Below are 14541 nucleotides of genomic sequence, written 5' to 3'. Positions count from 1 at the left end.
GATATCTTCAGATCCTCTTTGACCACAGGTGAGGTTCTAGAGGACTGGAGATTAGCCAATATTGTTTCTTTGTTTAAGAAAGGAAATTTCTTCAGGAAATAATTCAGGAAATTATTGGCCAGTGAGCTGGACTACTGTGGTGGGGCAGCTCTTGAAGATGATACTGAGGGACAAGATATATGCACCTCGGAAAGAAATGGACTAGCACATGACAGACAGCATGGTTTTGTAGGGGGAAGTCATATCTTACCAACCTGATTGAATTCTTTGAAGAGGTGATAAGGATAATGGATGAGGAAGGGCTGTGGATGTAATTTATATGGACTTCACTATGGTACTTAACAAAGTTTCACATGGTAGATTAGTACAAAAGCTAAAATCACATGGGATTTGGGGTGGGTTGGTTACATGGATACAAAATTGACTTGGTCAAAGAAGAAACAGGACAGCAGTGGAAGGGTGTTCTTCAGAACGGAGACGGGTAATTAGTGGTGTTCCACAGGGATCAGTCTTAGGTCCACTGTTGTTTGTAGCATATATAATTGATCTGAAGGAAAATTTGGGTGGTCTGATTAATAATTTTGCAGAGGACACCAAGATTGGTAGAGTTGCTGATAGCGCCAACGATTGTGAAGGATATAACGGGATACAGATAGATGGGCAACTTGAGCACAGAAATGGCAGATGAGTTTAATCTAGACAAATATATGAGGTCATGCATTTTGGAGCATCAAATTTAGGCATAAATTATACTGTAAATGGCAGAATCCTTAAGAACATTAACATACAGAAAGATCTGGGCGTGCAGGTCCCCAATTCACTGAAAGTGGCAAAACAGGTGGCCAAGGTGATTAACGAGGCATATGGCATGTTTGCTTCATCAGCCGTACAAGAGATGGCAAACAATGTTGCAGTTACATAAAACCCTAGCTAGGCTGCATTTGGAGTATTGCACGTGATTTTGATCACCACACTATAAGCAGCACATGGAAGCTTTGGAGAGTGCAGAGAAGGTTCACCAGGATATTGTTAGTCTCAAGGGCACTGGTATGACAAAAGTTTAAAGTGACTCGGATTGTTTTCACTGAAAAGACAGTGGCTGAGAGGAGACCTGATATGTCTACAAAGCCATGAGAGGCATAGATAGAGTTGATATTCAGAGGCTTTGTCCCAGGGATGAAGTTTCAATTACGGCATAGATAGAGTTGATATTCAGAGGCTTTGTCCCAGGGATGAAGTTTCAATTACAAGGGGGTACAGGTTCAAGGGGAGAGGGGGTATGTTTAAGGAAAATGTGTGAGGGATGTTTTCACGCAGAGAGTGGTAAGAGCCTGGAGCGCACTGCTATAAGAGGTGGTGGAAGCAGGCACATTGGCAACATTTAAGAGGCATCTGGATGGTTACATGCACAGGGAGGGAACAGTGGAATACAGACCAATTAAGAGCAGAAGCTTTGTTTTTTAGCTAGGTCTTGATGATTGGCACAGGCTTGGAGGGCTGAAGGGCCTGTTCATGTGCTGTACTTCTCTTTGTCCCTTATTAAGGCCCGTCCTTGTGTGAATTACCAAAATGCACTACCTCACATTTATCCCAAATAAAATTCCATCTGCCACTCCTCAGCTCAATGACCCAATTAATCAAGATCTCTTTATAATCTTAAACAACTTTCTTCATTGCCCACTATACCACCAAATTTTGTGCCATCCCCTTTTAAATGAGTTGGGTTTCCACCTCAACCACCAAACTGGATAGTGACATCTAACAGCCTCTGGGTGAATAAGATACCATATATATCCTTCAACTGATTACTTCAAATCTGTGGCCTGGTAAATAACCTCTCCACTAGGGTAAACAGGTCTTGGCGAGACTGTAACAACTAGTAACTAGAGTCAGATGTTTGTGCTATGTTTCACAGAAGGGTCTGTCTCCTATCAGTCATTTAGATGATCAACTTTAATTCACTTTCTAATAGCATTGGAAACAAGACAGAACACAGAAAATCAAGAGAAAATGAGAAAGAGCTATGTTACTTAAACTGCAATCATATAATCCAGTCTTCCTAACTTATTTTAATGCTTTAAAATTTCACTTCAAGGAGTTAAAAGACAAAGTAGGAACTTAGCATTCAATATATTTACTCAAAGTTTAAATTGACATTTTCAAATTAAGAGTCAACTATTAAATGAATACCTTAGTCTTAAGAGGAAAATTTAGAAATGGGTAAGAGAACTGAAATTATGATTCCCACAAAACAGAATATTTTTGTTCCTCACCTTCGAATGCAAGATATCTACTATTGAATCATGCCAGATTTGTTCACACTGACTGGTGTCGTGGTCAAACTGTTCCAGAGTAGTCATCTAGTATATAGTAACTACCTCAGTCAGCTTTCAGGTGAACAAGCACTGAAGTGAATAGTTCACTTTGCAGCAAGTCAGTCTTTCCATTTACAATTACAGGAGAGAAGCTCTAACACACACTACTGGATGGGAACGAGGGGCAATTTAACGATTGATAACAAGCCACAAAAACATTTTTTTCTGCCTTTTGCAATGTTGTTGCAAGCTCTTGACTCAGCCAGTCAGCCAAACTTGACATTATGTATTCTTGGAATTAAATATAGCACTTGAGGTCATCCAACCCATCGTACCCATTGTACTCTTTGGAAATACATGGGAACAGAGAAAGAGGATGCATACGACCATTTGGCCCATCAAAATTGCTCCACCATTCAAATAGATAATGGCTGATCATCTTCCTCTATACCTTTATCCCCCAATATGCATTTTGCTTGAGGTCATTAGTCTCTAGTTTTTCAATTTGTCTTGAACATACAGGTCGTTCGGCTATAATGTGTGCTTTGTTAACATGAATTCGCAATAACATGATTGATGAATTGAGACAGTCTCTAAAGCACAAAGTTCTAAACCATGTATTAATTATAACATGATTCCGGCCCCATTAGTTTAAATTTGCTGCTATTACATGATTTTCTTATAACACAGGACAAGAATGAGAACAGAACTACCATGTTATAGCAGAACAGGTTGAAATCAATGACTGTTTCCCACTGATCTCTAGGTAGACAATTACAAAGATTGGTCACATTTGGGACAAGAATTTCCCCCTCATCTCAATCTCAAATGGCTGCCCCTTATTCAGTTTCTGTTCTTGAAAGTCAGCAGCTTGGGCAAGCATCCCATCCACATGTATCCCGTCACACCCTGTAATAGGCATCTAGTTGCTCCATTCTCTGGATCTTGTGTTATAGCCCCATGAATATATATTTGAAAAGGGAAAATGTAATTCTCTGCCGTAAATATTATTACTGAACTGGCTTCCACCAACCTTTTGAATTAGAATCTCTACACTGTGGAAACAGGTCCTTTGGCCCAACAAGTCCACCCTGACCCTCCGAAGACCCATTCCCCTGTATACACCTCTGCCTCATTCACCTAATGGGCAATTTAGCACTGCCAATTCACCTAACCTGCATATCTTTGGTGGGAGGAAACTGGACCACCAAGAGGAAACCATGCAGACACGGGGAGAAACTCCAGACAGTCACCCAAGGCTGGAATCAAACCCGGGTCCCTGGTGCTGTGAGGCAGCAGTACTAACCACTGAGCATTGCATGCTAGTAAGGATCACTTGTATCCTTACATACAGAGGGGGGAGGAAGCACATCATCTTGACTGGGACAACATATCCATCCTGGGACAGGCCAAACAGAGAGAGAGAGACACAAGAATTTCTAGACAAATGACATTCCAACTGGAACTCTATCAACAAACACATTGATTTGGACGCCATCTACCACCCTCTAAGAAAAAGCCGGAATTGGCATCACCAACCCAAGGAAGCCTAAACACATACATAGAAAGTGGGACATAACACCAGCGCTTCATCGAAGGCTCATTGATGATGTTACCTAGTATGGTGATGAAACGTCTGAAAACGAACCTTTCAGCTTAGCGAGCAAACTTTATTTCAATACTTGTTCAAATTATGAACTTTGCCCTTTTCTCAATTTGGAAGAAAATTCCAACAAAACCACTTCAAGCTAATTTTAACAGATTCCTAAAATCAAAATGAGACAAGTTTCCTCTCATTGTACTTCTATAAAGAACAACAATACAATCACCTCCTTGAAAATGGTGAAGAGTCAATTTATCTCGCAATCTTTCCTTAAACTGTCTAATGCTTTAATTGGCTTCAATTTCAACTGTTTACAGTATATTAGATATTCCCTTTATACTTTGCTGAATCCAGTACTTGAAGTGAATATTTAAGCATGACTTTGTAGTCTGAACCCTTATGTGCATGCAATTTGATATTCTATTATCAATGACTACTTACCCAAGTAATAGACACGATGCGAGTGGTGCCCAGACTCATCATTTTTTGGAATGAATTGAAAATCATGAGGTGCTTTGTTAATGATAATGCCAGGATACTTCCTGCTGCTGTGGATTATCTCTCTCAATCCATCCCATGTGTGCTTCTCAACGTAGAATGGGGAGGGTGCATCCTCCATATCCACCACCTCTGCGCTTTCAGACAGTGCTTCCACGGTAGCCATCTCTTCAGGCCTTGCTACACAGCTGCAGCGAATAAAAATATCCTCTCTCAATGTGAGATACATTACGATTGCCACAAATGCAGAAGCACAGGAGAAATTTACATAGAATTGCTATATAGGGTCCTCCATGGCTGCTTACAATGTCAGCAGCAAAAACTAATTGTGTTTCTATTTTGCACAACATGTGAACAATGGAACTAACAATCAGGTATTTGCAGTGATCGTTAAAACTGACTTTTCTGAGGTTATACAAATACTTTATTTTGAATGAAAGTCTAGAGGGGTTAGAAAAGCAGAAAATCCTGGTCAGTAATGTGAATGGACAAATCTTGGAACCACAAGACAACCACCACTCACTCAATATTATTGTGCGACCCATGAAATTTCTGGTTAAGTCTTATTGTCAAGGGCAGCAGTATCTCAAAGCATAGTCACAATTCAATATGAATCAATAATCTCTCTTCAACCAGTTAGTTAGACTGTCAGAATCTTGGAAAATTTGTGACTCAGAATATAAAAATGCTAATTAAAGATAGTTATGAAAAAAAGGATATAAGAGCCTGACAGTCCAATATGTTAAACTAAAGACAAGCTAGAGTCTAAGAAGTGCCAGCAAAGGAAAACTACTTTGCAAACTTTTGCCAACATCAGCATGCATTTATATAGCACCTTTAATAAAATGTCTCAAGTTGCTTCACTGAAGCATTTTGAAATAATACGAATTCAGCATATGCCCAGACACTTTTCAGATAATAAAGCACTTGTGAACTGCAGTCACTGTTGTAACATGAAAATTAAATAGTCAGTTTGGGCACAGAAAGAGATTCTAAATAGCAATGAGACAAAGACTACAATAATCAGCTTTTTAAAAAAATGATTGAGTGACAGATAAATCACAGCCAGGACCTCATACGAACCTACTTATTCTACAAATACTAACATAAGATCTTTAACATTCAAACAAAAGCAAAGATGCAACTTGTGATTTGCCATCCAGTAATATAGCACTCCCTCAGTGCTGTAATGAAATATGTGCCTAGATTAAATCTCTGGAATGTTCTGGCTCAGAGGCTGACATCTTCAAAAGGTAGACAGGAATAAATCAACCTATTGGAAAGGAGAGAAAAGCATTCACGCCAATGCACAATGTCTGCCTGGACTATATTTAGAAATGAAGCATGTAGCTAAGTTCCATCAGCTTACCAAATCAAAGTTTATGCTGGCTATTTCCTGCACAAAGACAGCTAAACAGATCAAAGAACAAAGAAAATTTACAGCCCAGGAACAAGATCTTCGACCCTCCAAGCTTGAGCCAATTCAAATCTACTGTCTAAACCTGTCGCCCAATTCCTTAGCATCTGTATCCCTCTGCTCCCCACCTACTCATGCATCTGTCCAGACGCATCTTAATAAATCTACTGTGTCTGCCTCTACCACCTCTCTTGGCAACATGTTCCAGTCACCCACCACACTCTAAAATACTTGCCGCATGTATCCTCCTCAAACGTTTCACCTCTCACCTTGAAAGCGTGACCTCTTGTTATTGAATCCTTCACCCTGGGGAAAAAGCTCATTTCTAAGTAGCTTGTCCATAACCTTCATGATTTTGTAGACCTCAATCAGGTCCCTCCTCAATCTCCTTTTTTCTAATGAAAACAAACCTGACGTCTCTTCATAGCTAGCACCTTCCATACCTGGCAACATCCTCTTTAACCTTCTCTGCACCCTCTCCAAAGCATCCACATCCTTTTGGTAATGTGGCAACCAGAACTGTATACAGTATTCTAAATGTGGCCTATCCTGGGAGAAAAATCAAAATACTGAAAGTGGACATGCAGAAACTGACCAGTTTACAAATATATAGTAAGCACAGTGAGTAAAGTTAGGAACTGGGGTCCTTAATAAATTAAAGCATAAGAACAAGCAATTTCTCAGATTCCCTGGTCAGTTTTGTGGTTTTCAGTTAAAAATGGGGTGACGATGGCTCAGTGGTGAGCACTGCTGCCTCACAGCACCAGGGTCCCAGGTTCAATTCAACCTCAGGTGACTGTCTTTATAGAGTTTGCACATTCTCCCCGTGTCTGCGTGGTTTCCTCCCACAAGTCAAGTGAATTGACCATGCTAAATTGCCCATGGTGTAGGTGTATTGGTCAAAGGGAGGTGGGTCTGGGTGAGTTACTCTTCGGAGGTTGGTATGGACTAGTTGGGTCGAAGGGCTTGTTTCCACACTGAAGGGAATCTAATCTTAAAAAAAAGCATTTCTTAAAAATGTTTTTTTTGGGTGGTGGAAACAAGACTTTTACAAGTTACCCTTTTATAAATGTACCTAGCTTGCAACTTTCTATCAATGTACTCAAACCTGCTGCGTTTGTGATGTGTCTTGGCCCTTTACTTATTAGGAACCCATCTCCTGCTGCCCTGGCAGCATAGTGGCACAGTGGTGAACACTGCTGCCTCACTGCACCTGGGACCCGGGTTTGATTCCCGCCTCAGCCGACTGCCTTTGTGGAGTTTGCACATTCTCCTGTGTCTGCGTGGGTTTCTTCCCATAATCCAAATACGTGCAGGTCAGGTGAATTGGCCATGCCCATAGTGTTAGGTGCATTAGTCAAGGATAAATATAGAATAGGGAAATGGGCCTGGATGGGTTACTCTTCGGAGGGTCGGTGTGGATCTAGATTAGATTACTTAGAGTGTGGAAACAGGCCCTTCAGCCCAACAAGTCCACACCGACCCGCCAAAGCACAACCCGCCCATACCCCTACATTTACCTTTTACCTAACACTAGGGGCAATTTAGCATGGCCAATTCACCTGACCTGCACATCTTTGGACTGTGGGAGGAAACCGGAGCACCCGGAGGAAACCCACGCAGACACGGGGAGAACGTGCAAACTCCACACACAGTCAGTCGCCTGAGGCGGGAATTGAACCCGGGTCTCTGGCACTGTGAGGCAGCAGTGCTAACCACTGAGCCACCGTGCCGCCCTGTTGGACAGAAGGAGAATCTAATCTAATCTAACCTTCCAGCCCTTTCACCTTGAAATGTTACACAAACCACACTGACAGTCACCTGATCAAAGTTTCTTTCAGCGATTCAGATGATTGTCACCTTTCTCAAGCACTTCCTTATAAAGTCAACATTTAAACAGAGATAAGAACCTCCATCCCTCAGATTGAAAAGGAAGTAAACTTTGCAATTAAAGATAGCATTGTATTATTTTAGTTTTAAACCCGACAACAAGATAAAACAAAAGCTCAATTTGGAAACCATCAGTCTGCGCAAGAAATCTCTTTTCCCTTCTCAATTCCTGCCCATTTGCAAAAAGACTTTTTTTTTTACTGTTGTGATATTTTCATAGATGCCAGAATCCCACCAATTGCATGGAAACAGTTGTTCATCCAGAGAATATTAACTCATCTTCCTTATGTTGCACGCAGATAATTTGAGATCTAGAGTTGCTAACCTAGTGTGTCCATTCAAGAACAATGCTTAATCTACCCTACCCTTAAGGGCACTACTTACGTACTTTCTGTGGAAATCCAAGTCATGTCATTTGCTTGTAAATTTATGAGAGCAATCACAGGTGTAAATTTCAGGTTAATGCTTCTATAATGAAGTTTGACACATCTACCAGGAGTATGATGGATGTCTCCTAGATGCAAAATAGTTCATAGTATAAATAGATATCAACAAATTTCCTATAAATACTGCTTACTATTGCAACAAGTTGGATTACTTTAAAAAAGGAGAAAAAAGCATACCATATAAAAGACAATATTTACTGCCAACATAGTTCAGTAAACACTGGTTGAATCTATAGACATTAAGGAGCAGTTGCAGACATACTGACGTCAACATCTGAGGTCTCTGCTCCTTTGTATATATTTTTTAATACACCACGCAAATTCGCTGGTGGTGAAGGAAATACACACTTAATATAGTTACCATTTTCAAGTTTTACTTGTTCTGGCTCATGTTTGCCAGCAAGAAACACAGGAATGTGAATCTGAATTCCCTCACTCCTGCTCATAATCCTGAGATGTTGAGGCCAATAGTTGCACATTGATTGCTAATCTACTGAGCTTAATTAACACAATATACACCAGAGATTAATTTCTCTTAAATTTGTCAGAACAAATCCTCTATAATATCTTTACCCACTGATGTTGAACACTGACCCCACTCTGTGAAAAGCTGCCAAACAGTTTCATGCCCATCGAGCCAATAAAGCATTGAAATGCTCAGATAAATTTGTGATCAGAATCAATGCAAATTGATTGAGATGAACAACAGCAATTATTTTTATTTTTGTGCATTAGTACCAAGTGAAAGTGGAGTCACTGTGCTGGTCAGTGTCATGTTCAGTTTGGCCCCAAAGCTGGATTTGGACCATACTTCCACTGTGACTGTAGTTTTAACGTAAAACAAAATCACATCCCATTCCCTCGTTCTAGAAATAAATGTAAAACACTGGTCACACTTACCTAAAATCAATGGCACAACAGAAATTCAGATATAACAAAATGGCCATCACAGAAAAATAATTAGTTGCCCTTTCAGGTACCGACCCACAGGTCACCCATATCAATAATGGTTCAGTTAAAAAAACAACTTAAACGAGAAAATGCTGGTTACTGTTACATACCTCCCCATACACCACAACAGTGACTACACTTCCAAAGTACTTCATTGTCTGTAAAATGCTTTCAGACATGCTGTGGTCACAAAAGTTGTAATACAAATGCATGTTTGTCCTTTACAACCACACAGCCCCTTTACTCTGCTTTTTGACAGTGGTCTACTAACAACTTCTGAATTATCATCAGTTGAAAATGGAATTTAATGTTAAAACGTTTGAACCAAATAACCTCAAACCTAAGTGAACTGCATGGCATATTTAAAGATTGTGCGTTACTGTAACCAAACTATTTCATGATTTGGAGATACCGATGTTGGACTGGGGTATACAAAGTTAAAAATCACACAACACCAGGTTATAGTCCAACAGGTTTAATTGGAAGCACCAGCTTTCGGGGCATTGTTCCTTCATCCACAATTACCTAATGAAGGAGTGGCGCTCTGAATGCTAGTGCTTCCAATTAAACCTGCTGAAGTATAACCTGGTGTTGTGTGATTTCAAACTATTCCAAAGAGAATTGGAACTAGAAAGACAGCATCTTTTCAATTTCTCAGCAACACGTGCCCAGTGAGCTTAGCTCAGCTAGGGCAAGCAATAAGGAAGATACAGAGACTAGAGAATTATTGTGATTAAATCATTGTTGATGTAGTGGTTGCATATTAAACAAAAGCAGAGGTTAATTAACTTCTCCTTACGTGCTTCCTATTTGGGTTGCATGCCAGTAGCTGGCCCGAATGTTTTTTTTTCAGATTACAGGTTGGTTTGGGATAATGCATATTTCAGTAGTGCAATTTGGCTATAATGTTGCTGAAGAATTAGGGAATGGTATTTTCGAGAACGCTTACCTCCATTGGCAATAGCGCGATTCGAGCAGGGATTAGTTCACACACTTCGTTCTGCACAAACATGATGTTGGGGTTAGTCTTTGTGCCATACTGCGCAAGCGCTGATGTCAGCTGCTGACAGAGCAGCTTTCTGTGAGGTATCGTACCGAGAGCAGCTTTCTTACTTTTTTTAAATGCACTGTCATATTCACTTTTGTTTCATCAATAAATATGATTTCAACCTTCATTCAGGTTGTGCTATACTTTGTGTTAGACCTTTGGAGGATTTTTGAGTGTTCCTGTGAGATTTTTTTTGCTGGTATGCTGCTAACCCCACATTTCCCATAGGCCCCAATATTTCATTAAGCGATTTTCTATTAAGTGAGGTTTTGCTGGAACACAATTACAGCGCTATAGGAGAACTATCTGTAATGGAATAGAGAGCATGAGGCCAGACAAGGCTAGAGTGATACATTAGTAAAAATTTCTTTAGACCTCCTGCATATCAAGTGATTGACAACCCCATCATCAATGCAATGTGGCATATAAACACACGAATTGAAGCAAGTATGCTTTAATTATTACCAGTTGCCGAGGAGCTAATTACAAATTATTTCAAGAAAGAATTATAGAAGCATTAGTTGTTATTTTGTTCATCACAACTGCGTCAGCACATGAAAAGAGGTGCCCAATTTAGTTCCATTCTCTGGGTTTTGCACAAAAACCTGAAAAATTAACCTTCTTCAAGTATGTGCCTTCTTGTTTTTTGAAAAATATGACGCAATCAGATTCGAGCTCTCTTTCACAAAGGATTGTTCCAATCTGGAATGCTCTATATGAAGCAATTTCTCAGTTTAAATTTATTTCTTTTGCCAAATATTTTAGATATATGGTTTCCAGCTACCAAACTACTTAGCAAATATTTTCTTAATTGTGGTACCAAATTCCTCTATAATTCTCTATACAGCTGTCAGGCCTCTGGACAACTTTTTAAGCTCACGCAAGAATACTCCAAGTTTCTCCAATCTGTTCACAAAGCTGCTTTAACACCCTCTCTTTGGACTTAATGTCACATAGTGCAAATAATTATAGTCAAACTTCCACTGAGACTATAATGGTGATTTATAAAGGTTAGGCATAAACTTCCTTGTTTTAGCGCTCAATGTACTGTAATAAAAGGTGTATTACATATTATCATTTGGGATTTAGATTTTAAAATAGAAGATGAATGTGGATCGGTTCTGTGTTGGCATTCTTTTCAAAACACATCAGAATATCATTTGGAATGATGACATAAATAGATTAATTACAGGAAGGCTCGCTGATCTAAAACAGAACACCTGTAACGTTAACGATGGAGCTTTTACACTACTGAGTTGACGAGAGACCAAAAAAGTCATAGTTTGAGCTTGAGGTTCAACTTAGATGGGAGAACAGTTTATTCCAGCAGAAGAATTACGCTCTTACATCAGGGAACCAGTGACCCTAGCCAAAGTATTTTAATACATGGACCTTCTCAGCAAGGAGAACCCAGACAGAAGCTTTCAAGTTGCTAGAATGAAAAGCATTTCAGCCCTCAGAATCACAGAGGATTCATGCCATTGATTCCAAAGGTATCATTAATCTCTCTCTCAATCGAAGGGAAAGAAACTGAGAGAAATATCTAAAAACCCAAATCAAGACAGGAGTAATTTTTCCTCTTTGGGATTAAGTATCTATAAAAGAGTAATATTCGGAAACAGACTGAAATTTTATTTCACTGTTTGTGCTATTTCAAATGGTCCTGTATCGTCGTTTTTCATCTGGTTAAAAGAAAATTCTGCAGTCTCAACTGAGACTTTGTTTCAGTGACTAATAACCACTGCGACCAACTGCAAAAGTTAAAAATATGACCTAGCAAATCAGGTTCCATTCTGGGATCTGACCTATCCAGTATTACCATTAACTAGGATTATGAAATAGGGTTCTTGCTGAATTGGAATAATTGAATTTAAGTCAGAACTGTATCTTTTTTCAAGGCGTAAATATGTGGAGGTGCTGTACATAACACTGGAGCATGAAGACATTCATTGCACAGATTGGACTTTCAAAATGGCAAAAGCTTCTCTGGGAGTAGAAGACATACAGCGGATTTTTTAAAATCTTTGAATAAACTGAGAGTTTTAACAGAGAAATTAAGGAATAAATTAAAGCAAAATCTTATATGAGTTGTTTAAAGCTATTAACCAGAATTTAGAATTGAAAGGAGGAATCAGACATTAAGATATCTCCTCTAAAATTAGCTAAAATTTAATCAAAAAGTAACTTGAGCTTGGGGTGAGGAAATGAGGGAGAGACCGTCACAGAAAAATGGAAAGGGAAGAGAATGAAAAGTAAAGAGCAGTGAAAATGGAAATATTCAAAGTGGAAAAACAACACGGAAAAGAGGTAGTAGTTCAGAGGAAGATTTTGATCCCAATGAGATTTGATTTAACTAGAAATCTAAATTTAGAAAGGAATGAGTGGAAAGAATACTGTACTTCATTTCATTTGAAAAGCTGGCTGGGCAAACAAATTGGCCAAAGGTGTTTGGATCTCAAGATCGCAAAGTGTTTTGACAGATGCAGTTATGGACGTGTATGCCAGTTTGTTACAGAAGCAAACTGCAGACAATGGAAACTTAAGAGAAAGCAAAAATCAGTGCTTGTCAGCTTGTTCTCGAAGCGTATCAATTAAAATTTAGGACTTTAAAAAACCTTAAATCAGGTGTGTGTACAATTCACAAAATATAAAAGGGGAAAAAAAAGCAGGGAATCAGTGGTTTCAAACATGAAAGTTGGACAAAAAAATTGAGAATTAGGGAAATGATGATTGTGCTGGCAGGTGGGACTAGATTGGGTTGGGATATCTGGTCGGCATGGACAATTTGGACCGACGGGTCAGTTTCTGTGCTGTACATCTCTATGACTCTCAAACTTCAGAAACAGCATTCCAATAAACTTACTCAAAGCTTATTTAAATGAATGTTATGTATCAAAGATGCAAACGTTCTGAAAAATACTTGCAATATCTCTTACAGTTATATGTGAGGAAATGGTTATTGGGAATTGACAAAGAAACTGCAGACGGAAAAGGTATTACTTTTAGGGAACAAACAGAAAGATGCCAAAATGAAAGTGAAATGCTGGAACCTAGGATAATATTATAAAGAAAATAACATATATCCATTGTAAGACTGAACATACCAAAGTCAATTGCTCGAGAAACACCATCAGAAAGTGGTGTATTAGGCAAGGTATCAAAACTATTTGAAGTGCATGTTTCTTTAGGGAAAGATGACTCAGGACAAACAAGAATTTTGATTTTAAAGCAAATCAGGTATTGGAGATTTAAACTCAAAAGACAAAGTATGTCTTTATAATTCAAATTAAGAAAGTAAACAAAATATGAGACAATGGTGCAAGTCAGTCAATTATGCTGGTTGTTAAAAATATGTCTTCCAGAGGGGATACTGAAGAAAATATCAATTGGATGCATATATGGGGATTACAAACCAATCCCAATATACACAGTTGGATTCAAGAGTGACTGAGTATATTGAATAGTTGGCTGATTCAAAAATATTGGTCTCAATAGTGGAATAACTAGGAAGTAACAGAAGCAGATTCTATCAGACGAACATACTGGATTGTTTACAAACTGCCTTGTGAATAAAGGGACACCTGGAAAATGGGAAGCCATGAGAAATTAGATAATGAGAATCTGGAGAAAGTATATTCCTGTTAGGGTAAAAGGAAAGGCTGGTAGGATTAGGGAATGCTGGATGATTAAAGAAATTGAGAGCTTGGTTAAGAAAAAGAAGGAAGCATATGTCAGGTATAGACAGGATAGATCGAATGAATCCTCAGAAGAGTATAAAGGCAGTAGGAATAGGCAGTAGTTAAAAGAGAAATCAGGAGGGCAAAAGGGGGACATGAGATAGTTTCGGCAAATAGAATTAAGGAGAATCCAAGGGTTTTTACAAATACATTAAGGACAAAAGGGTAACTAGGGAGAGAATAGGGCCTCTCAAAGATCAGCAAGGCGGCCTTTGTGTGGAGCCACAGAAAATGGGGGAGATACTAAACGAGTATTTTGCATCAGTATTTACTGTGGAAAAGGACATGGAAAATAAAGAAGGTAGGGAAATAGATGGTGACATCTTAAAAATGTCTGTATAACAGAGGAGGAAATGCTGGATGCCTTGAAACACATAAAAGTGGATAAGTCCCCAGGACCTGATCAGGTGTACCCCAGAACTCTCTGGGAAGCTCAGGAAATGATTGCTGTGCCTCTTGCTGAGATATTTGAATCATCAATAGTCACAGGTGAGGTACCAGAAGACTGGAGTTGGCTAATGTGGTGCCACTCTTTAAGAAAGATGGTAAGGACAAGCCAGGGAACTACAGACCAGTGAGCCTGACCTCGGTGGTGGGGAAGCTGTTGGAAGGAATCATATGGGGCAGGATGCATAT

The 14541-nt window shown here is 39.2% G+C and overlaps 1 protein-coding gene across 7 annotated transcripts in view; it reads right to left on the bottom strand.

Annotated features, from left to right (window-relative positions):
- The window catches only part of dpp9 (dipeptidyl-peptidase 9), a 108165-nt gene that overhangs the window by 54754 nt on the left and 38870 nt on the right, over window positions 1–14541 (bottom strand). For 4 of the 7 annotated variants that reach the window (XR_009646188.1, XM_060846241.1, XM_060846240.1 and 1 more), the window contains one exon: window positions 4360–4604. Coding sequence is in view for 6 of the 7 variants with exons in the window: in XM_060846241.1 (XP_060702224.1) it covers window positions 4360–4604 (245 nt within the window). In the remaining variant the exon portion in view is untranslated. Of the gene's footprint in view, window positions 1–4359; window positions 4605–8107; window positions 8238–14541 lie in introns of all 7 variants that reach the window. The other 3 variants (XM_060846243.1, XM_060846244.1, XM_060846245.1) reach the window with 2 other exon arrangements.

This window comes from Hemiscyllium ocellatum, chromosome 28 (assembly GCF_020745735.1).
Source record: "Hemiscyllium ocellatum isolate sHemOce1 chromosome 28, sHemOce1.pat.X.cur, whole genome shotgun sequence".
NCBI lineage: Eukaryota > Metazoa > Chordata > Chondrichthyes > Orectolobiformes > Hemiscylliidae > Hemiscyllium > Hemiscyllium ocellatum.
The sequence above is the reverse complement of the archived record's forward strand: the minus strand, read 5'-3'. Positions and strand labels throughout refer to the sequence as shown.